At 31.9% G+C, this 25,442-nt stretch overlaps 3 protein-coding genes across 3 annotated transcripts in view; 2 read left to right on the top strand and 1 right to left on the bottom strand.

The window, feature by feature from the left end:
• Window positions 1–2,782: 2,782 nt before the first annotated feature.
• Ent1 (Equilibrative nucleoside transporter 1) lies at window positions 2,783–10,493 on the top strand. Its single transcript, XM_088229285.1, has 7 exons — window positions 2,783–3,187; window positions 5,473–5,627; window positions 6,995–7,140; window positions 8,155–8,601; window positions 8,737–8,822; window positions 9,625–9,824; window positions 10,319–10,493. The coding sequence occupies exons 1-7, from the start codon at window positions 2,984–2,986 to the stop codon at window positions 10,428–10,430; spliced, it is 1,350 nt and encodes a 449-aa protein (XP_088085411.1). The 5' UTR covers window positions 2,783–2,983; the 3' UTR covers window positions 10,431–10,493.
• A 634-nt stretch (window positions 10,494–11,127) lies between these two features.
• LOC148279865 (kelch domain-containing protein 3) lies at window positions 11,128–18,959 on the bottom strand. Its single transcript, XM_088229286.1, has 5 exons — window positions 18,450–18,959; window positions 15,205–15,658; window positions 14,021–14,216; window positions 13,792–13,938; window positions 11,128–11,725 (listed from the first exon to the last, which is right to left on the bottom strand). Exons 1-5 carry the CDS (start codon window positions 18,693–18,695, stop codon window positions 11,662–11,664), a joined length of 1,107 nt encoding a protein of 368 aa, XP_088085412.1. The 5' UTR covers window positions 18,696–18,959; the 3' UTR covers window positions 11,128–11,661.
• A 587-nt stretch (window positions 18,960–19,546) lies between these two features.
• The window catches only part of Syn1 (Syntrophin-like 1), a 107,840-nt gene continuing 101,944 nt past the window's right edge, over window positions 19,547–25,442 (top strand). Inside the window, exon 1 of the mRNA XM_088229290.1 lies at window positions 19,547–20,411. Within this exon, the coding sequence (XP_088085416.1) occupies window positions 19,919–20,411 (493 nt within the window). The 5' untranslated portion in view covers window positions 19,547–19,918. The remainder of the gene's footprint in view (window positions 20,412–25,442) is intronic.

The following is a 25,442-nucleotide window of genomic DNA, read 5'->3' on the forward strand; positions in this document are numbered from 1 at the left end:
CTAGTCGCATCACAACTCAGTAAAGGACTTATTATAAAAGATTCAAAAGCTCGTAAAAAATGGGCAACGCTATCAGATCTCAGAGATTGTAGTAATTTAATTAGTAAAATAGCTAACAGAGATGAATGTTCTATTGCATTCTATAAAAATTCAAATATGGGGAAAATGTTAATTAATAATAACGATCAAAGGGAAAGGGATACTAACTCAGGCTCATATTTATTACGCTACGGTTCACGCGAAGCCGAGTACGTGGGCCAAACAGGAAGGTCGTTTAAAACTAGGATTAACGAACACTTCCAAAGTTGGAGAAATAACAAGGAAAACTCCACGTTTGCGATCCACTTTATTGAGTCAAATCATGTTTTTGATAAAAATACAAATGTTCAATTCCTTCACACATGCAGCAAAGGCCAAAAATTAGATAAACTTGAAATTTTAGAAATAAACTTATTTAAGAATTAACTGCCGGGAATTTTTTCTTTCAGAGAATCACTAAATTACCCCTGGGGCCCGGAGACATAGCTGTTGATGGAACTACCAACCAGCGCCCCCTGTTATAGCTTTAATTAAATTTAAATACATGTAATGCAAATACGATTTCATTATAAAACTTCATAAAATTATACCAGTTTTTTATTATATGCATTAAAACAAAACTTTTATTCTTATTATTGTAATTACCTTATCCTTAAATGATTTTAATATTTGAATTCTTTTTTTTTTTTTTTTTAAATAAATATTTGCGTTCTTATGATTTACCCAAATATTTAATTTTGAAGGCCATTTTCAACGAGTTATAGATAACTCACTATTAGAAAATGGAATCGAGTTGGGGTCGAGTGGGATTCGAACCACGAGCCTTTGGTCCGTGAGTCCGAGACACTAGCCACAGGACCACAACCCGATTTTAAATTTTAAAAAAAAAATCCTATCATGATTTACAACCCCTGCTTGCACTTGTATATAACATATAAAATTGTTTAGTCTCCCACCAGTCTGACGATATCGGCCACGACAAAACCCGGTCACTGGGAAAAAAATAAAAAAATATATAAATAAAAGTGGAATAAAACTATAAAAGTATGTTTATTATTATAACAAAAATATTATAATATTTCAATTTCACAAAACTTGCATTTAGACCTGACATTAAGAAAATAAATGAAAAACAATTACAAATTTGTTTAAAAAACAATTAAAGCAGGCAACGATTTTATGAATACATATTTATGTTAACAAATTACAACAGGGATGGAGAATACCTTAAATAAGGGAATATGGAAAAATTTATGTCTTTAAAAATATTTTAGAAATTCCCTTCATATTCACCCTAGTATTTTCCAATTGATAGAAATTGTTTTGTAGATGTGCTGATCAAATTCCAAGAAAACGTTAAAATCATTTTTTTTCTGTCTTCGAAATTATAAGTCAAGATAATTAAAATTGCAATTAGTCTCTATATTGTATCAATAAATTTGATGAGTACGAAAAAGATTTAACGTTTAAAGCTTGAATAATAGTAGCACTGATAATTTTTTGTTATACATTTAATACGACGCGGCAACAGAAAAAAACAAATTAATATGAACCGTCTAGGGGCGCTATTCCGAACCACTCTCGCGGCACGAGAAAACAATTTTTCTCGTGTATTTTGTACGTAAATACATGAGATAATAAGGGCGCGAGAGCGATTGAAATACTACCCCAGGTCTAAGTAATCCCTACAATATTTTGAAGATTGAAAAAAAAAGTTATTGAAAATACAGTGAATTGTTCATATAAAATATTTCCGTATAAACACGAAATATTGCTGGTTGCGAATTATGTTGGGATGCATTGTTCAAATTATTGTCACAACTTCAACACCTATAACAACTGTTCACTTCCCACCTTAGTATCCATTGATCATCCGCCACAATAAGACCTCGTGTCGTGAATCACGCGTTTATTTTGTTAAACTTGTGCCGCTTCATAGATTTTGTTTCCACCAACCACCAGCATTCAGCTCCAGATTGGGGGCCTGCTCTAGTGCTGGTGCCGCTCGCAATTGACCAGCCGGATCACCACAATTCCATCAAGAACGAACCAGATTAGTGGTATCCATTCCTAATCCATTTCGTTCGTTGAGGTTGTGACCGATTGACACTGCATACCATAAGTTAATATCCTCGATACATATTTCATTAAAATTAAAATACAATCCACTACGTTAAATAATATCGTAGAAGCCCTAAGACTTCACCCGCCGCAATTTCGCGCCCCGTGGGAATTAGTTTTCCCATTAACTGCGATGAAAAATCCCTTTAAATAAATATTTCATGTCAAACTCATGCACGACAACCAAACGCGTTAGCTAATATATCACAAGTTGGACATAAAAAACGTTAAATTTTTTTTACCAATAATTGAATAAAATATTATATTCAGAAAAGTAACATTCTATTTATTTATTTATTTCTCGTAAAATATATTTTTTATATAAACACCTCACTGGGCATAACCCGCGTCGAGGCATTCATTTATATTATTTTAATTTTATGTTCTAGTACATGAAAAAAATAATATAATATATTAAATAACACTATTGATTTAAACATAAAACATAAATAGCAGACGTGCAACAATAATATACAATATATGTACAAGCTTTAAATTTGTGCGAGTACTGTGATGGCTTCAACTTAAGCTCCGATACAATGTTACTTTTTTTCTCGTCCGAAGAGTAATTGGTTTTATTTTACAAATATTGTCTATTCTTCGAAAGAAAAGTAGAAAAATTAGTTACACATCTTTTTATCATAATTTTCTACTGATCTGTCAAATGTCATTGTCTTTTAATAATTCTCGTCGATTGTCAAATCGTTAAATCTGAATGGTGGTTGCTTGTCTTATTTCTATATAATTGTTATTTATTTAGTTTGTAACTTTTAATAAATTGCTACAAAATTATTGTAATTCTTATCGTCTCTCTTACGTAGCAATGGCGGAATCGATTAATTCTAACGTTTATCACGACAATGAAGAACAATACAATGAAGATTGTGAGATTAGAGAACTTGTGGATAATACGCCTCCTAAATCTGCAAGTGAACCCGTCGATCACTATAAATTGGTTTATTTCCTCTTTTACCTCTATGGAGTAACATCCTTGATGCCCTGGAATTTCTTTGTGACTGCTAATGATGTAAGACGTTTAACACATTATTTAGTCTTATTTTGATTACTCACATTCTACTTATTTAGGAAATTGTGTTCAAGGCAAAAGCTACCGTACATTATTCAAATATTATTTATAAAAAGTATTAAATAAATAAAAAAAAAAAATATTTACGGGAACATATTTATTACAATTTACATATACAATAGGTTTAATGATTAGTAAAGTAAACAAACCTATTTTTTAGTTTTTTGCTGGCGAGACATCTAAACTGCCTAATTAGGAATAGCTTCCCCATTCTAAGACCGTAAATATATTTTTATTAAATCAGTTATTTTTATCATAAATATTATCCACTTCAATTAACATTTTTATCCGTTTTGATAGTTTTCCCATTTTTATAATTAATATTCAAAAGGAGATGAAGTTAATATATAAATGTAAAATAATAAATAAGATAAACTGTTATAATATACAGGATGTTCTTTAAACCCTGTCACATCCGAAACCACGATGATTAGTATGGGCAAGAAGACATATAAGCATATTTTAAAAAATATTTAAAACAAATAAGAATTTAAAAAATAAAATATTGAAAAAAACAAATGGTTGCTTACTTCTGCAGGGGAGAAGTGAGGGGAGCGCGGCGCAGAGTCAGATTCCCCCCTTCCCCCTCCTCGTTTCGGCCCTGCAGAAGTAAGCAACTATTTGCTTTTTTTTTTTTTTTTTTAATTTATTCGTTTTATAACGCTATATACGCCAATATGTCTTCTTGATCATACTGATCATCGTGGTTTTGGATGTGACAGGGTTTAAAGAACACCTGTATACATATATATATATATATTCTGATTTTATGCAGTTGAATCATGAATTGTAATTTTTAATGTAACCTGTTAGAATCTGTTTAGAATCTGAAACATCATGATTTTCTCCAATTGAACAGTTTGGGTAGGTAGGAAGAAATTGCCTTAAGGCAATATGCCTGCCTTTATGTATATGCCCGCCTTTATGTATATGTAGGGTAAACTGTAAATGTGGTAAAGCAGTTTTAACTGAATTTCGTTTACTCGTGTTTTAGTTTATGATAAAAAAATTAGATCATATGTATACTATAGGATATATTGCCAAGAAAAAGGTTAAAATAAAAAAAATATTGGATGCATAAATGAGTGTAATTTGAATGATTTTTTAGTATTTATTTATTGATAGTACATGTATTATTATAATAAATGTAAAATATTTGTAAGGATTATTAAGATAATTCTACCTTAGTATTTTTAGTGTGATGTCTTTCAATAGTCTTATAACCGTACGAATCAATTTTTATTTTTGTTCTATATAATAAAATATTACTTAAATGTAACAGACGCGGCGGATCACTGGCTTCCGTAGCAATCGCGCCAGTCACAAGAACTGTATACTGTAGGTGCTGATGTCAAAGCAGAGTGGCCGGGCGTAGGCGGGCCTCGGCCGACGAATGATAAGCTCCGGGGGAGGTATCGCTGCCTAGAGATCCCTTGCTGGGTCGCTAGTGAGTAGCACTGGCGGCCGCAATCCTGAAGCAGGCAACCGGGTTGTAAGGCCGGTATCTCTCCGTCGGCGGGAACGGCGGGGTGTGTTCCGGGGAAGTAGCCAAGGGTCCAAATTATCCGGGGTCCAAAATCCAATCCAAAGAGTATCCGAGTTCCAAGTCTAGGGGGTAGCGGCGGTCGAATATTCCAGGTGGCGGTGAGGTCCGGTTTGAAGCGAGGCAGGGAGACGGGGTGGAGAGTAAAAGCCCTTAGTAGCGTGACGAGTTGACTGATTTATTATTTGCCCGGCGGGGCTATATATACAATACATTTTTCCGTGCGGCGGCGGTGCTAGGCCAATAGCGGGCGGTACTAGGTTGACCAATCACGTGGCGAGAGAGATAGCGAGCACATTTGCCTGCTCTATCGGTCTCTCTCGCGCCACGTATAAGGACGCCCCCCACCCGCTACCCGGCCGCAGTTCCCCACCGACCGCGCGGCGATCAACATTCAAACAGAATAATGAATAATTTTACACAGTAAATAATTTTATAGGCAGTCAGTAATATTTTATTAAATCCTATTCTATATGCTCTTCAGTATGGCGATGACCACCCCCGAAAGCGACAAATGTTAGTCTTTATTGGGGAGGTAGTACCTCGCATACACATACTGAAGTTCCTGATTAAATATATTAAAAGGCCCCAGGAAGGGCCGCCAAGTTGGCATATGCTGCGTTACGTTGGCAACATTAAATGTTTACAAATTTTGTAAAGTAATTAAAATTATTCATTTCAGTATTGGATGTATAAGTTTCGTGATGTAACGCCACATAATGAAACACTGCGCCTGGGGAAAACACAATTTCAAGCTGAATTCACATCCTACTTAAATGTGGCAGCATCCATTCCTAGTACAATATGCTTGATTGTCAGCTCTCTGTATAGTCACCTGTAAGAAAACATTTTATCTACTAAGTTACTCTCTTTTACTAGCAATGCGCATAGTCAATTATGATTAAACTATTGAATTAATTTCATTTCAATTACCTTGTATGAGTTATTCATTGGCAAATATTTGCTATTCAGTTGGAATAATAACTATGATCATAAACTTTTATTTAATATATTAAAATATTTTATTGTTTGTGTGTAATGGTCAGCGCGTTTGCCTACCATTCAAGAGGTCTCAGGTTCGATTCCCGACATGGTTGATATGAAATATTTATCAAATAGGGTATTTCCACACTAGAACATTTCATTTCATAGTCCCTGGACTGGTACTTGAAGCGTAAGACTGATCATCTTACTGTCATGTAACAAAAACGATTAAGATACACTGAGAGTCGTGTACCAATGCAGTGCCCTATACACCATTAGGTGCGGTAAGGGAATAATAAATAATAATATAATAAGAGTAAATTAATTATTCGGAGTATTCTTTCACAATAATATTTCTAATTATGAAAGGTTCCAATGCATAGTTCACACGAGAACAGGACAATACTGTCTTGTCCCAGCCCTGGACCTATTGTTCTAGTGTAAATAAAAATTTGATGAACAAGACATTGTCCTAGAGATAGATGGGCAGACTATCTCCGCAGAACAACCCACCACCGCACGCGATACCGTGTATCCATTTTTGCAACATTCCGCATCTGAACTACGCTAGGATTTTGTATTGTCTCACTCTTCAGTTATGCGCGATCGAGCCTGTTCACGGAGCTGGGTCAGGACAGTATTGTCTTGTCTGTTGTATTGTGCTCATGTGAACTCTGCTTTAGAGTTCTATGCCATAAAAATTGACAACTTGCTATTGATAAAATCATAAATATTTTTACACACTGCAGTAAGAAATGCATATTATTTGTCTATATAACTAGTGTTTGCACAATTTTGTAGGAATAACAAATACGAAAAGTGAACAGAGCTTTTTAGAGACTTTTATTGTTGTAAAATAGAAATTCATGATAATGAAGAATATAAATATTACTAATAATTCAGTATGTAGGTAACAAATATATAAAAATATACAGTCAAATTATATTGTAATGAAAAATTAAGATAGCTATGAAATAATTAGAATAATGTTATTTCTGTTATTAAAAGTGTAAAATGGTGCCACTGAATATTTGTATGTAATCACTATACAATTTCGTACTTCCAAATGCAACGTGACGTTTGATATATTTTTTTGTTAGTTTAAGACCTAGTTTTTGACCCGCCCCGAGTTTTTGATATTTTTCATTCAAATCTTAAACCATTACTAGAATAAAAATTGCTTTAAGTTTCAATGAATTAACTGTTCATAAATGTTTCAGGATTCCTTTGTCATTGCGTATGGGAGGATCTCTAATTGTCATAACCTTTTTATTTATTCTAACAACAGTGATGGTTCAAGTTGATACTGATGATTGGCAAAATGGATTTTTTATTATAACAATGATTACGGTGGTCGTTATCAATGGTAATTAATTTGTTCCCTTATTAACAATTGTCTGTGTTCAGGCGAATTAAGAATATATTTCTGTGTGTGAAGTAGAACCAGAACCCTGGACGATCATTTTCAATGCGATAGTTACTCTCATGAAAAAGAAAATACAGTGGAAATAAGTCCACCTCTTAGTGTAGTGGTTGACGCATTTGCCAACCATGCTTGAGGTCCCTGGTTTGATTCCCGGTAGGATCAATATGAAATATTTATTTTAAAGATGGTTCAATACAATATTTCGCTGTTCATGGATTGACACCAAAAATGTAAGACTGATTGCCTTACCTTCATGTAACAGATGATTGAAATACGCTATATTTGGTGTACCAATGCAGTGCCCTATACACTACTAGGTGCGGAAAGAGGGATAGCGGTGATGATGAATTAACAATAGGTACAATTTTTTATGCTTAGTAAATAAGTGAATTATGGATTTGTTGATTGACCGCTCTGGTAGCAGCCTTTCGCTAACAAAACAATATATTATGCTGAGTGAGTTTTTAAACTTTTATGAATTGTAAATGGGAAAATAACAAAGAGTCACAAATATTTCATCTATCATTATGCTGTCCGTAAAATTTAAAACTTCTGTAAACACTCGAAATAATTAACTATCAAATATGGTAGTACAAGAGGGATCATTTCATAGATAAATAATAATGTTTTAAAAATGCAGATTTATATTCATGCCTGAATGCTTTTAGGGAATGTTTTGTTAACAGGTTAATGGACTTAAACACTAAATTATTATTAGGAATCTTTTGTATGATTTAATAAACTTTGAGTGATCTGTCTAGCTTAGAAATATTCTTTAGTATTTTAAATTATAGTTATGATTGATTTTTTCATAAATATAAATGAAAAGCGTTATATATAAGTATTTTATTATAATAAATAACCACAAAGTTGGTGCTTCAAATATAAAATTTATTTTAAGGGCAATTTTGTTTCTTAATACTGATAAATATTTTCATGTCTTAATGTTTTTAGGTGCTGGTGCTATATTTGGAGGAAGTTTGTATGGAATAGCCGGAAAATTCTCAACAAAATATATGGCTGCCGTTGTTAATGGTCAGGCTCTTGGCGGTATCATTGCGGCTGTGGCGCAGATTCTTTCACTTACGTTTAAAGTTTCGGCTGTCCACAGCGCCATGATTTACTTCATCATCGGTGACATAATGATAGCAATATCGCTGTTATCATATTTGTTTATATCCAAAGTGGAATTCTTTACTTTCTACATTTATGGAGGTTGCAGGGATTTGGGAATATCAACCAACAACCGCGTCATGTTTATATCCAACACTCAGATATTGAAAAAGATTTGGATTTACTGCGGTTCTGTGGGTCTAGTGTTTCTTGTCACGACTGCAGTGTACCCAGGGGTAACGGTACTTATTGAATCTCATCACAGTGGAGCCGGGGGAGACTGGAACAGTTAGTATACGTTGTCACTTCTGTGAATAATATTAACTGCATTTTTTTTATTTATAAATATTTTTTTGTTCACATTTGAAATTGTTTATTCTCATAAATATGTATTTTTTGTAAGGTAAACTTTTTTTTTTATAGATATTTTCTTTGTACCCGTTGTAAATTATTTAATTTACAACTGTGGTGATTATGCAGGGCGGGTTATGGCAGGAATTCTCCTCAAGGTAATTAATAATATTTCACATCTTTTTTACACACACTGAATACATCACACAGGGAGACCTGGTATAACATCTAATATATTTTTTAACAAAAATATAGGAACTTTTCATTCTCTTTGTTTTTTATGAAAATATTCAATTTTATAAATATTATGTTTTCTTTTTCAATGCAAACACTTATAAAAATAAATGTAGGTAGTGTAGGACACCAAGTTCCTTGTATTTTTTAAAAAACTTCCTTGTTTTTGCTAAGGTATACTGAAATAAATCAATTAAGAAATCTTAGCAATTTTTTTTTTGCAAATAAATTATATTATTTATACTAATATAAACTATCACATCATTTTTTAGTATGTATGTATAAATTCGGATATAATTTTCCTTGCCATTTTAAGGAACCGGTATCTCAACAGAGAAAAAGGAATTATTGGGAATTCATATGACCTGTCATAGGCTTCCTTAAGTGATAATTTTACAAACTGTTAAATTTACCATTCTACTTAATGTTTGATTTTTACATTTCCACAATTTTCAAAAGTTGTTTATATATATCCAGTCAATCGTATATGCTTCCAAATTTCCCCATAGTCTTTATTATTACTTCTGAAAGTTGTGGAGATGTGGAAATCACAAACAATAGTGATCATTTTATACACCGTAATCCAGCTAAAGACAGATAATAAAACCTATAATATAAATGCTGAGTTTTCCACATTCCCCATTGAGATACTGTTTCTTTATATGAAAACCTGAAAAATTTAAATTCTACTATTATTCTAAATAGTATATTGTATTCGAATTTTAGCCTGAAAAGAAGTCTTGGATTATTGGAGCTGTGGCTGTTGTGAGAATATTTGCCGTCCCACTATTTATGATGTGCAATGCCCACCCAAGGACCTACCTTCCAGTTATTATACAGTCAGATTGGGGATTTATTATGTTAATGAGCCTGTTTGCCATGACCAATGGCTACATCGCTAATATATCCATGATAAATGCAGCCAGGTAATGTAAAATCATTTGAAAAAGGAAGTTTTATGATTGACATTTTCTAAGGCATTTTAATAATTTTTCTAATTACATTCGAGGAGATTAAATATCCTAAAACAAAAATTTTGAAATTTCTGATTTTGAGCCAGGAATTGTTATATAAAAATTGTATAAAATATTTATTTTTTACAATCACCAAAATATTGACATATTTCAATATGGATGTATCCCATTGAAAATGTTAGTCTTGGTGCAAATCTGGAACAAAATCAAAACCTTTATTATTATAGTTATATAGGTACTTAACAACTTTGAACATTTTGCATTCTTTGTAAAAAATAAAAATATATTGACTTAAATGCCAATTCATTTGGAAATCCGGATTTAACAGAAAAATCCGAATTGTAGAGTTTTCTGCTATTGGGCTTTACTTAATTTATGGACATATTCATAATTAATAAATATGTAATTAAAAAAAGGGAAACCTAAAACACAATGGATTTTTTTAGGTTTGTTGAACACCATGAAAAGGAAAGGGCTTCTTCTATGATGGCGGCAATGTTGGGAATTGGAATAAGTTTTGGTGCAGCCATTGGAATGCTTTTAGTTAAAGTTCTTTAATTTTTTTGAATAAATTATATTACAATCTCATTGGCGGGAATAAAATCTCCTCCATCAAAGTGATTACTGTCATTCCTATACTCTCCTATATGCAGATAAGCGTTTATTTGTGTATTATTATCAACATATCTATTTTAGAATTATGTACTTTATAATAATTTATCTCATAACAAATATTTCATCTTGTAACAAATACATACCAAAGGAATAAGGGTTATAATGCAAAATTTATCAATGATTTACATATAATATATGATAATGTATAAACACGATGACCATAGATTATTATATCAATAGGCATAATAATTTATATGGATGAAGTATATTTTGTCATATCGGACAATTAATTTTGGTACTAACTAAAGGTGTACATATTTTTATATAAAGTTGGCATCGCAACTCATTTTAATGTAATATTTCAACATATTTCAATGACTTATACCTACTATATAATATATTTTCCCCTCGAAATTATCATAAGGTATGAACTTAGAATTTTTAACCATCATAATATTGTATTATTATGTAAGGCCCTGAATTTGCCTCCAGACTGGATCAACATGAAGTAAAGTTTTTTCTCCATATTTTATATATTATTATACACAAGACAGTAGTTATTTTTACTTTATTTTATAATCAGGATGACACTGCTAGCGCTCTATGATTCATTAGACAGATTAGGGAAATAAAAGACAAGTAGGTTTAAGCCTCTATTTTCTTAACAATTGCATTTTATTAAAGTTACAATGCATTACTGCAGTGATGTATTATTTTGTTTACGTGCCATTGTTAATCATATTTTATCACAGTATAACATTGCACTTGTATGATCTTGAAAAAACCACAGTACAATGTGTTCAGATATACTCAATGTGTTTTTAGCAATTTAGTTTAATTTTTATCGAGTCAAATATTATGTTAGTTGATAAATTAATTAGCAAACTTAAACATGACAAATTTAAATACCCAAATATGACTATTATTGTAATGTATTATACAATTTAATTACTGATACCCAAATGCCACTAACTATTGGTACATGGATACATTTTTAGATCAAATCACACATTTATTTAAGAATATAAATTTTAAAATAAAACTTTTTTAACAAATGATGTTCACACTTAATTGAAAATGTATTCTTTTCTGTCTGGTTATTCACTACCAAGTTCCGACTTTGTATTTCAACTGTATGTGTTCTTTCTTGACAATTTGTATTTAATTCCTAATTTCATCCAGATTGAGTAGTGGGCCTACTTATTTGATTGGGAACTGTCATTATCTTTATATCATTTCTGTAATAAAATATAAAATAAATTGAGTTTTTAATTAACTAATTTAATAATAATTATTCAACATATGTAATGTATTTCATAATTAATCAACAAAATAAAACAAACATTTAATCTGTTGTTTGTAGAAAACATGTGTTGTTATAAAAGTATGTACAGTTCCCGGCATTATATATCGTACATCAGCATTTAGAGTCTGTCGGCCATTTCATCAAACTTGACATTGTAGAGCGTCGTCTCTGTTGCATGATTCAAAATCTAATCAGAGCAGGGCTGTTAAGGTTTTCATACGTAAAATTGTAAGCATTTTAAATTAGATAAATAACTGTAAGCATTTTTATAACTGATGACTTATGCAATGTCAAACATTAGAAAAGAAGTGATTGTTTATTTTTGTTCGATTTACAAATTAACAGGGTATTTTTAGATTTAAAAATTGGTAGGAACAAAAAAATCATTACATTAATATTCAATAAATTTTGGAAATCCCAAAATAAGCAATTATTAAAAAAAATCCCCGTTAAAGCAATTAAAATAAATTAATTTTCAACTAATAAGTCATTACTAAGACCTAGACGGTTCGTCATATTTGCACATAAAATGTTGTACCTAATCTAATAAGTTCTAAACTAAATTAATATTAATTGCTTTAATGCGGATTTTGAAAAATAATAGCTTATTTGGGATTTCCAAAATTGATTGAATAATTAATGTACCCACCTCTTCTATTTGTGAGGTGTTTTCACTTTCCATTTTTACCCTCTAATTAGGTTTTTTTTGTTCCTAACAATTTGTAAATTTAAAAATTTGTAAATCAAACAAAAATAAACGATTACTTCTTCTCTAACGTTTGACATCTCATAAGTCAACAGTTATAAAAATGCTTACAGTTATTTAATTATTGAAACTTTCGATAGTTCATTTTATTTTTTGTTTGATAGTTTTTATTTTTAGTTTGACAGTTTCTATTTTTAGTTTGATAGTTTTTATTTAAGTCTCGTAGTTAATTTAAAATTGTCCCAACTGTCACGTGACACATGTATGACAAAGGCGAAGCTCTACAAAGCCAAATATAGCCGAAGGTCTCTTTCTAAATGCTGACGTACGATATACATATATTGCCGGGTACTGTATACTATTTTACTTAGTCTTGCTAAAGATGTATTTAAGTTGTACATAAAATATTTATTTATACTGTTTACTATAAGATGTTTTTATGTAAGTGCTTTCATTTAGCTAAGAAAACCAATTTAAAAAAATAATACTGTGAAAGATTAAAGATTCAATATAGATGACCTATGTACATAATTTATTTTTTAATATTTTTACACAGTCTGTATATATTTAAATAATGAGATTTTTTTTTTTCTAAAAATAGTGAAGCTTTTTTTATCTTGTTTAGTCACACAATTTGCTTTTAAAATATATAATTTTAGTACATTTTAGCTTTATCAATTTACAAAGAAAATAATTATCGATTAATATTTTAATGAATATCATATCAAGTTACTTTAAAATTCATTTGTTCTTTTTTGTATGTAAGTAGGTAAATGTGTTTTATGAAATATAAGCCAAAAAAGAACAACCGTTCCTCTTACTTATATATATTTTTTTGTGGTCCAACATTATTAAAGGGTAAACTGATCTCATGCTATGAAATAAGATAAATAAATATTTTCATTAATGTACATAATATGAATTTGTATGTGTTTTACTGTAAGAATGTTTATAAATAGAGAATGATAACTTTATTATTTTGTTAGATAATGTTACGATAAGAAATTATAAACTTATCTGGGTCAAATGTAATTGAAAAAAATGTGGATGTTTATTTTTAAGTATTGAATATTCTATTTATAAGATATACTAATGTGTTATTTATAACTAATCGTTTATTAAAAAAATATATAACTAATTTTATCTGACCTATATTACAAAATATAATAAATATATGCATGTACTGAGATGCAAATACATATTATACTGTGTCCAAAATGTTATTCTTTCATTTTATTCTACTTGACAATATTTTATTTAATATTAAGTTTATTACACATAAAAATACTTACATTATGTCAGCGGGGAGATCATCAAAACTGAGTTTATGTTTCAAAACAGTTAGTATATTTAAAGTTTTAAGAGATGGATTATAATCTAATACATGTAGGTCGCTTTTGTCGATCAAGTCATTTCGATCGGGCAAGTTAGGATACGGGCTGTGAAAAATATATTGCATAGTTAAAATTGAATTATTGTTATATCAATATTTATTACAATTATTTAAAAATTGTTTCTTACCCAGTGCCACCGAAAAGATACATTCGATCATTAACCAGAATACAACATTGTCTTCTTCGGTTACATGGAACATTTCCTGGCACATGAAGGCGTGTCCATGTACAAGTTTGGGGAGAAAACTTATACAGGTCATTGAAATGCTCTCCTGTTTTACCATTATATCCGCCAAAAATATAGATTTCATTTTTATAAAGCCCTAAAATATCAAAGTATTAAAAAAAAAAAGAAATAATGATCATAGATATTATTAATATTTAAAGCATTAACTTTGTGGTCAAACATTTTACTAAATGTTATGAAATATTTGTACATAACCACTTACCAATTTTTCTATGTCTACAGTTTCGAGACATACCCGTCTCTTCGTCAGGACACCAATTAAACCAACATGCAAACCAACATTTTAAATCATGACTAATAAAAATACAGGAGTTAAAATCTTACATACAAATAATAAAGGGTTAAAAGTAAATGATATGGAAATATTTCACATTAGGAAAGCTTTAAAAAATAATGTTCCTTTAATCAAACAAACTTCCAATATAGTCCTTTATACGTTGTTCCACTGTAATGGTCACCCTATTAAACCTATTAAGCTTACCCCCTCCCTCCATCCCCACTACATTTTTTTATTAATTCTCAAACAATAGAATATTTTCATAATTTAATCAGTGCATGTTTGTTCTAATCAGTGCACGTGCTTATTAAAATGCATGTCGTGTTGGTTTTATATTTTTGTGCAACAACTATGGTGAAGGTGTATAGTGGGTTTTGCATGTTGATTTAATTGGTGTCCTGACGAAGAGACGGTTACGTCTCGAAACCGGTAGACATAGAAAAGTCGGTAAGTGGTTATACACAAATATTTAATAACATTTAGTAATGATCATAGACTTGAGAATACTGACTAATGATGCTTTGCAAATTAGTGTGCCATGGTTGTTCATCCTTGGCGATGTTTTAAAAATCATTTCGGCGTTTGTCACCTGGGCTGATGTTATTTTTTAAATTTTAATTAAGTCATCCTCATTGGCAGTTTTAATCAAGAATTACAAATGATGGCTATATAATATTTGCAACTATTGGGGTATAAATAAATGTGTTATATACAACAATAGTAGGAGAAAAGTAGATAAGCATCTTCAAATAAAAACTATATAATTTAAACATATTTGAAAACTTACATGCAGAATGACTACGTCTTCCTAGTGGGATATCACCCTTTGTTTCGGGGGAGAACCATTCATTGGTTGTTGTTTCAAGGTAATATACTTGAGGACAGTAGACGGCGTCATCTAATCCAAGAGTACTGCGTCCTCCAAACACATACATCCTCGTACCCACTGCAGTTGCCGAGTGGAAGTCTCTCGGAGAAGGAGGTGTGCCACTCGTGTGCAGAAAACTCCATTGTAAATTCTTAAGATTAAATGTGTGGACTTCCGAAGAGTATTCCACCGAGTAGTTATCGAACCCGCCAAAAACATACATGGTGTCATTTATAATGCAGGAGGAATGTCCATCCACGGGGTATGGAGTACGGCCCGTTGTTTCTAGTTTATCCCATTTCTGGTTCAATGTATCAAAATAATCCAAGTGTCTGAAGGCTGTGATGTTGTCTCGGCCTCCCCACATGAAGATCTACAGAAAATATATTTGAAAAAAAAACAGTTAAGCATACTCCTTTTATCACCTTTTTATGTTGATCTCTGTTACAGTTATGCAATACCTTCTAATTATTAAAATTTTAACAATTTTAAGTTTATTTTTCAGTACACTTTTATTACAGTATCATGTGTATACAGATAATAAATCTAGTGTAAAAAATAATATGATTACACAAAACTGTCATGAAGAATGGCTCGAGTATAGTTAATAACAAATAAAAAATTATATGAATCTAAGGTACAAGAAGCAATTGATATTGAGATATCAAATCGAAGAATTGAAAATCGGCACATTGGATGACTAAAGAACTAATGAAATTGATAACAATAAGAGACAACTTGTTCAGAAAATGGAAAAGCTGTCCAAGAAATGAAAAATATAGACAGATTATTGCAAAATTACTGATATTTATTTATTTATTGATGCCCAAAGGGCTTTTACATGTACAGAGGTTATACAATTTTTGCAGTGTGATAGGTAAAATCAATAATAGTATAATTTATGATAGTTAAAATCAATAAAACGTTTAGTGAGGAGAAAATATTAGGAACAGGAGTTGTTCAATGGTTGATTCTTGGAACAAAAGAGTATCTTATATATACCAATAGTCTCAAAAAGTTGTCTCAAGAATGTAATACATATTTATTTGCAGACAACACGGCCATAATAATATCAAGTGAAAATGTGACAAATGTTGAACATTAACTTCAAAAACATTTTATACAACTCTTAAAACAGTCCCACAATAATGGTCTGATTATAAATGTCAACACAACTAAGGTACTCTATATTGCTTCGTCTTATATTGCGAGAGAAAATAATAGAACTAAAGCCCACACTTATGTATGTCTTCATAATAAACACGAAGGCAGTATATCATGTATATGTGAGACCTTAGAAATTGTAAGCAATTGTAAATACCTTGGCTTAACATTAGATAGAAATTTTAACTATGAAAAACAGATCAACATTATTTGCACGGCTTAGAGTGTGTATGATAAAACTTTATCAGCTGAAGAAAATATAACCTTTTCAATTGGTTAAATTAGTCTACATATAAGTCTTGCAGGATCAATTCTTTTATACGGAATTCTGTCCTGGGGGGAACTCTAAGACATACGTTGATAGAATATACAATCTTCAGAAAAGACTCCTCAAGATAATTATTGTAAGTGATGAAATCAACAAGATTAGCAAAAAGACAATCGTATTTAAGCATTGTAGGAAACTTCCAGTGAACCAACTATACCACTGATAAGTTGATAATGAATTACTTTGGTGAGAAATCACCAACGATGTAACCAAAAAATGTCACCAACATGGTACAAGGTCGATTTCAGCTATGAAACTGGTAGAGTCTAGAGCACAAAACTTCTATGGAAGCAGAACAACATAATTTATTTTGCCAATACTGTTTAACAAGCTTCCCGCCGAGGTAAAGGACTCTACCAGTTTCGAGCAAAGAAGTCAGACTTCCTTATTGAAAATCAAAACTTTAAAGCGTAAAAATGCGTTTAACTTTATTTTTTCTTTTCTGTAAATTCGCAGAATAATTTTTTAGATTTGTGGTCCTTATAGTTTTATTTTTGTGGTTATTTGTTTTTTTATGCTAATTTCCGGTTATTTTTATTTGTATTAGAAACGCCAATTTATTATTAGTTTGGTGTGATCTATATCAATGATTTTTTTCTATAAATTTGAATAAATATATATTATTTTTAATGTGAAAAACTGGAAATATATACAAGTTCGTATAGAGTTTTTCAGCAGAAAATTAATATTATATGCAAAAAAGTATCTAGAACAATTATTTAAAAGAGATAATTCTTTTGAAAGGGAAAGATGGAAATCTGAGAATTTACAGAGGTTTTGACATAGACCACACATGGGCATCCACCGGATATGGATATGTGGAGTTTGATCGTACCAAAATTTGTTCATAGACTCAAAACACTGAACGTGTGGGTGATTTATTAAAGTATTTTTCCTCATAATTCCTAAATAAATAATATTATCTGGAAGCTTGAGGTGATTTTTCACAAAAATAGTTTTTTTTTTCACAAAAATAGTTTAAATATGGAGTTCTACAAAATAAACACCAAATCAATCAATAAAATAGTTCTTAATGAATTATCCTTTAATATTACCAAAAGATATCGTGTCATATTCAATAGTAACAAGATACGGCTTTTAAGTAAGTTTTATTACACATGATTGTTTTTTATCCAAAGAGTGAAATTTGATTTTAGAGGAAATTAGTAAATACAATCGGGACGTTAGAATAATTAGGATGAATAGGATTAATGATAAATAGGTTTTTACTGGACGAAAATTGAAGTTATATATCAAGAAAATGATTTCATTTCATTTATATTTGAAGCACTAACTTTGTGGTTATTTGTTATAAAGAAATACAACAACTTTGTTTATAATTTTGATTTAATTACTGTGATTTATTTTTATACGGTATTGCTGACTACTAGAACCTATACGTTTTTTGTATGTGTGGGTGGTTATTTTGATGTTCTGGCCCTGGAGGAAAATTGGCAATCTGGCCCAGACTAGATAAAGGTTTCACATGGCTGATGTAGAATGAGAAAATGGTTATATTTCTATAAACCCTGTTAAAGGAATTGAGTTTCTGTTGAGTTATCTATCTTTATAAGATTCCTCCAGAGTTAAATCCAGCAATTGCTAAGATTTGATACTCTCAAAATATGGCTAAAAAAACAAAACATTCCACCAAATATTTAAAACAATTTACCTTATCCCCATAGGCAACAACAGTGTGTCCATAGCGTTGCGGAGGATATTCTTTATCATTATCATGATTTATTGTAGACCATCTTAAAGTTTTAGTGTTCAAAACGTAGACAGGAATGGGTAATGGTCGATTTCCGAAGTTTTCCATTGAGCAGTATCCTCCGAACGAGAAAATGTAATCGCCAACACATGTTGCCGCATGATTAACTTTTTGAGGACCGCCTTCTAGATGAACGGTCCAAAGCATGTCGACTGCTCGAAATTTAATCCGATTATATGTAAATATTGAATGTATGAATATTTATAAAAAGCAGGGCGGCACGTATCGAAAAGAATAAAGACAGGGATTGGTTATAGTACAAACACCCTACTTCGTCCACCAAGACGTGAATGGCGTGGAAATAAAGCCAAAATATGAAATTTCAACTTGACTTCACAGCTGACTGACAGCTGACACTTCACGACCGACAAAAACTTTCTCATATATTTTTATTTTTGACAGTTCAGCCATAGATAAAAAAATAAATCTTTTCTAAACTCAACGTAATGCAGAGGCAATTTTTTTTTTTTTTTAATATTATTTTATTTTATTGATTATTACCATTTTGAGCAAATAAAGGAACTAATTTTCAAACAGCTAATGGAAAAAAAAATCTTTAAATTTTTTGTCTAAGAGAAAAACATGACGAAAACTGGTCCAATAATGTAAAAAGTAAGGTTATTAAATTCTAATCAAACGATAAAAGTAATAGAAATATAAGTAGAGTAATGTAAAATTAGGTTTGTCAGTTATTTTTAAGCACAAGACTTTAACGACAAGGTCATTTGAAAATACAAATAGGTATTTTGATTTTGGATAAGAAAAATAGAAAAATTGTTCGTCCCCGAAGTTTAAAATATATCCATTCTGTGATTTAGAAAATCTAAAATTATAAATAATTAAAAAGTCGCAAATTTGGGTGGTGTGAAAATATTTCACAACCTGCCCCGTAAATGTAATAAATAGTTCGCCTTTTCTCTGTTTTAGGATACGCGCTTTTGAACGCTTTGCTAGTGAGAGAATATGTATATCTTTGGAAATGTGTTTACAAAGAAAAGCCGCTCGCGTGTTGTTCGGTCGTGTAGTTCGTTCGCTGTCGGTTTGCCATACCCTCTCGGAGGATTTGACAGATGTCAATACTCTGTTTTGACAAATGTGCAAACTATTGTGAGAGTTTTAAGTGAGATCTGTGTTTTACGTCAATAAAATAACATGCCTAAAAAGTGGTGCTAAATATTTTTTTTGAATTTTGTAAAATGCTTAGGTTTTAATTGATTATCTTCAAAATGGTGGTGAAACGTGTATTTTTTATTGTAGAGATGAGTGCTAAAGAGAGATAACGATAGTATGAGGATGTGATCTCGGATATTTGAGCAACTGTCATTGTATCAGCCATTTCCTCTTCCGAAAGTGAGGTAGCAGCTATAAAGATGGTAGAAAACGGGGCCTCCAGCGGCGGGAGCGAGAGCCCGGGGGGGTCCATCGTGCACTCAGGGCTTCTGGAGACGCTGGTGAGAGGCACGTGGTACAGGGTCCATTGTTCCCTGGAGGACGACTACTTGAGTGTGTGCCTGGACGACAGCTACGACGCGTCCACAACGCTCAACGGGACCCTGAACAACAACGTGGAGACTCCTAACGGCGACTTCACAGAGGTCCCGGACTCGGTCGCTAACCAGAAGAGGTTAGTCCAAGTCATCAAGTCCGACAACAACGGCCTGGGAATATCTATCAAAGGAGGTGTGGAGAATAATATGCCCATTTTGATATCGAAGATATTTAAGGGAATGGCTGCTGATTTAACGGAGCAGCTCTATGTCGGCGACGCCATACTATCCGTTAACGGAGAAGATTTGAAGGACGCGACTCACGAGGAAGCCGTCAAGGCTCTAAAACGGGCTGGAAAAGTCGTACAGTTGGAAGGTGAGTTCATATTGTTTATTTGTGTGTGTTCTTCACGTGTTTAAGCTATTTCTTGGGTCATGTCTGTATCTCTAAAATAATAGAAAGTTGATAGTAGTAGAACCCACAGAATTAACGCTGAACCCGCAGAATTAACGGAGAACCCACAGAATTAACGTAGAACCCAACATTAAATTATAAAAGTAATTATCATCTCACATTTTTTTTAAAAGCGAGTAAACATTATTGAATTCTTTTTGAACTGTGTAGTTATGTTTGGATCTGTATAAAATAAACGTGTACCCAATCAATTAAATAATACTTATTTAAGTAAGTATCTTAAATAATTAGCTGGTCGGTTTTTATTGTCGTCCAGGGTCTGCCCTTCACAAAAAATATTAATTTATGATTTTTACATTATGGTTCATAATGCACTTACGTCTATCGATAAATTCTGCGTTGGTGAAGGGTTGGAACGTTTTATGTTGATAGGTAAATTAGTAAAAAATAGCATTACTAACATTATAAAACAATATACCATATATATATACACATTTATATTTAAGTACTATGCAAATAAATCCATTACAAGTACATACAATTTGAGCACATTTTTAATACCTGTGAAACTCTTTAATCTTAATTATCCTGTTTTCATAATATCAGCATATGTCAATTTTGTTTTTCTTTTCTTTTCATGGTCATGTCATACCATATATATATGCTATAAACTTATTAATAATTAAAAAAGGAATGGCCCACGCTAAGACGCTGAAGTCTTTGTGGGCATTTTTTCCCATTTATGTTATAGCTTAATTTTAAGGTGTATTTTTTAAGTGTATTTATGTAATTAAAATTCTATGTAAACATATGTATGGAAAAATAAACAAATAAGAAATATAAAAAAATTGAACATAAAAATCTGTTTGCCTGCAATTCTTTAGATTGCGCCCTCACTATTCCTTATAAAATACAAACTCATACAAGACATAAAAACTGAACACGAAATTTCATATATCGCACTTCCGATCAAATAGTTTACATAAAAAAGAGTTGAAAAATCCGATTTTGAGTTGAATATACATAATAAACTATGGAAAAAACTCTAATATGCTTAAAAATAGGTATAATTTTAGCTTTAAGGTCTAACCATTTAATTGCTTCATGACACCTCACTTATTTGCACGCGCACATTCTCAAACAGTATCAAGATATTTCAACTATTTAACGATTCTCTTTTAAAAATGTAGGAGCATTTTTGAGACAAAATCTTAATATAAGTTTATGACACATCACAAAGAAAAACAAAACACTAAATAAAGAAAACTATTTCTAGACATGTTATTTTAGTTTTTAGGCTCTCCTGAAAATTGACTTTCGATGGCTCTATTTTATCGGATGTGCGATATATACGAGGGTCAGTCAAAAACTAATGCCTCCTATTTTTTTCTACTTAAATAAAGTTAGTTAAGTGAAAAGTTTGAATTTGGCGCTATTTCTCAAACCTTTTTCTACAATCTACCGCAGTAGTAACTTTCTGCGTCAACAGGTGGCAGCACTGCAGTCGCTTGCAAAATGGCCGATATCGATGCTCGAATTAGACAGCGTTCTGTGATTGAATTCTTGAATGCAGAAGGTGAAACGCCCATTCGGATTCATGAGAGACTGAAACATGTGTACGGTGATGCTACAGTGGATGTCAGCACTGTTAGACGATGGGTTCGTCGCTGTAACGAAGCCGAAGGACAAACACCGTTGGCTCATGAAAAGCGGAGCGGCAGGCCGTTGACTGCAGTGACTCCACGCAACACACAAGCGAGTCGATGACATCATTCGTAGTGACTGCCGGAAAACTACATAAGAATTGTGTCGTATTCTCTCCCTTAGTAAAGGCAGTGTCATGACCATTATTCGGCAATTGGAGTACTCAAAAGTTTGTGCTTTTTACCACAGTGGAATACATGCCCTTTTTAAAGGATGGACCAAAACTATGGAAAAAGATGGAGATTATATTTCAAAGTGATAAATTAATCGTCAATAGTGTGGTTTTCCATCTATGTAATTGCATTTTAATTTCTTGACAATTAAAAGGAGAAAAACATAGGAGGCATTAGTTTTTGACGGACCCTCGTACTTAATTATAATTGCTACCAGTATTTCTATCTGTATACATCATGAAAACATGTAGCAATTGCCGTACCAATGTTGTGCCTCATGCCCCATTTGGTGCGGATAGGGTTAAGAAGAACAAGATGTTTCGTATTTCAGAGATGTCATGAAGCGGACAAACCACTTTGGATGATGGTCGTGTGTAATGTCCATTTTGTACACGTAAAAATGAAGTGTGTGCATGAGAAGATGTATGAATGTAGAGGAAGCGAGGTCTGTATGCCAAGATAGAGTAATATGGAGTTCTATCCTCTCTGCCTACCACTTCGGGGAAACGGCGTGATGTTTTGTTTTGTTTGTTTGAAAAATAATTATTAATATTCGAATTTATACTCATGTATCAGCTTCTGTCGTTTCTCATGTATTTTCCTCAATACATCCTACCCCCAGAAATACACTGTCGTATGTCTAAATCTGGCTGTTTTGAGTTATGAATGCAGTTTAACCATATTTTTTTTCTCTTAGGAGACCACTGACGTATCTCTGCGATTTTTTTGAGCGAGATGTACCACAAACTTCAGTATTCTTTGAAATCAACTGAGTAAAATATTGAGAAGTGCACTCAATAACCATGATGCAAGATGCTACAGTGTTCTTCTCATATCTTTACAGTCAAATAAGCAAATACTACTAATACAGTGTACTTCTGGGAGTGCGGCATACCCAATATTTAGAAATCTATGTCTCTCCCATTCTACCTGCATCTTACGTACTGCAATGTATGTGTATGATTGTACTCAAGCTAAAGCTACATTATTGAACTTATAAAGTATACAAGTCGATTTGATCACTGACTTAGTGCTAACTGCTAGCGCTCAACCCATTTCTTAGCCTTAATTTTGATAAAGAATGTAAACAATCGTTCAGTCAAAAGTGGAAGCATTAATATTAATTCAGAATGTCAGACTGCTAGTTACAGCTGTCATACATACAAACAAACTCATATGTTGTCCGGCGCTGTTGAAGTGAAATCATATTTCACAGATAATTAAAAAGAAAAAAGTGTCAAGCAGTGTCGTCTCGGACGTTTTTATTAATTTACTTAAATGGACCTGAGTCTCCGAGACCCTGTAACTTAATAGTAGAATAAATATTCTTATCGGTTCTTTTATAACTGTTTTAGAACCCGGTTTATTTTAAAGTTGTCAATTTTGATGATGACGTTAATAAATACGATAGTAAAGTATGTAATGTATTTTCAAAAAGTTAACGTGAAAATTCTCAATCGAAAAAATATATATTTTAGAATTTTACTCATTTATCGTCCGCTTCATGGTTTAGTAATTGACACGCTTGATTACCATGCAAAGAGATCTCGAATATTATTCCCAACAGAGTTGATGTGAAATATTTATTTAAAAAGGTATTTTTACGCAGTAATATTTTATAGTCCCTGGACACATAAAGCGAATAACTTTATGTAACAAATGAATTGATTATATTTCCTTTAAATATGTAACAAATTATATGTTGTGATCGCTGTACAAATGAACTGACCTATCAGGGCCCGTGGGAAGTTAACGTTTATCGTCAAATTTACCTAGAAAGTAAAATTGAGTTTTCTGTCTGAAAAATAGGATATGAATACAATTTTTTTTCCAAATATATTTTATTACAAGTTACCGACTAAGATACTTAAAATTTTCATACATAAATATGGATTTTACTTTATACCTATTTATTTTTTGAGTGAAGAAAAAAAACACACATAATATTTTATTTTTTATTTACAAATACGTAGTATAATTACATATGAATTACATTCCCAGGAGTTACTGCAACTTGATTCGGAACTTACATAATATTTTAAATTTTTCAATTCCCAACGATTCGAACGTGTATATCTCAGTTAGTGAGACAAAAAGTTTAAGTATTTTTTTAATATTAAGGGTTTAAAGTCTCGAGGCACAGCGCCCTAAAGTCCGAAGTGAGAACGTTAGAAAACGACTTGATGTCATGTTGTTTCGTTTATTGTTCATTGCATCAGTAGTTCGGGCACATTCGCTCGACAATATTAATGCCTTAGTCTGTTTTCGCGCAGATTTAAGCATTTTTATTTTTAAATATGCCGCGTTTGTTGGATCTGGGCACGGGTAGTACATTTTAATTAAGAGTGAAGCCTTTGAGTTCATGGCGGCCCCTTGCCGCCCGCTCCCCGCTCCGCCCCTGTTCACGCCGAACGCCGACATCAAAGGCGACATCAAGAACTGTTGATCAGAGCCGCTCCATCGGATATCGATGGTGTGTTGAACCATGGGTTGAAAGATCACCCACTATTGTCACGTATTCTGTGCGCTGCCGCTGCCATTGTTTGTTGCGAAAGTACTCCGAAACTTCACCAAAGCGGAAATCTGGAATATTGTTTTTGTTTGGTCGTTCGTTGTACATTTCTAGTCTGTTATTTGATATAACTATATAGTAACTTTGAGTTTGTCTAAATGTTTGTAGACAAGGATTGGATTTCACCCCTCGGAGAATTATTAAGATTAACATATAACAACAGAGATGGATAATATTTTAAAGAAGAGAGTATGGATGTCTCTGTTGTAATATGTTAATGTTATTGATATAGTTTTCCTTATTTTTACATGTAGTGTTTTGAAATGTTTTTGGTACTCCAGTTGCACGCATTTCTATGATATTTAAGTACTGTTATATATATATATGGTTTTAATGTGTGTGTTCAATATTTTGGAAGAGGGTATTAAATTAAGCTCTCAAGGACAAAAACTATTTTCAAGAAAGTAGTTAAGGACTAGATTTTCCTTAGTGGGAGGGGTTTGAGTGGGAAACTCCTTGATGATTTTCCGAATGTTTGAGTTTACTGTTAACCATATTGATGTGCCATATATATATGTATTAAAAAAAATGTTTCTGATTCTA

The sequence above is a fragment of the Micrasema longulum genome, unplaced genomic scaffold (assembly GCF_059751315.1).
Source record: "Micrasema longulum isolate JH-2025_06_02 unplaced genomic scaffold, ASM5975131v1 h1tg000662l, whole genome shotgun sequence".
NCBI classification, from domain to species: Eukaryota; Metazoa; Arthropoda; class Insecta; order Trichoptera; family Brachycentridae; genus Micrasema; species Micrasema longulum.

Excerpts from the sequence above, each read along its gene's own strand:
- Ent1 (XM_088229285.1), top strand. The coding sequence starts at position 2,984 with ATGGCGGAATCGATTAATTCTAACGTTTATCACGACAATGAAGAACAA. Across the intron at positions 3,188-5,472 it reads TCTTTGTGACTGCTAATGAT|TATTGGATGTATAAGTTTCG; the intron begins GTAAGACGTTTA and ends TATTCATTTCAG. Across the intron at positions 9,825-10,318 it reads TCCATGATAAATGCAGCCAG|GTTTGTTGAACACCATGAAA; the intron begins GTAATGTAAAAT and ends GGATTTTTTTAG.
- LOC148279865 (XM_088229286.1), bottom strand. The coding sequence starts at position 18,695 with ATGCTTTGGACCGTTCATCTAGAAGGCGGTCCTCAAAAAGTTAATCAT. Across the intron at positions 13,939-14,020 it reads TATCTTTTCGGTGGCACTGG|CCCGTATCCTAACTTGCCCG; the intron begins GTAAGAAACAAT and ends TATTTTTCACAG. Across the intron at positions 11,726-13,791 it reads GATCTCCCCGCTGACATAAT|AAATGATATAAAGATAATGA; the intron begins GTAAGTATTTTT and ends ATTTTATTACAG.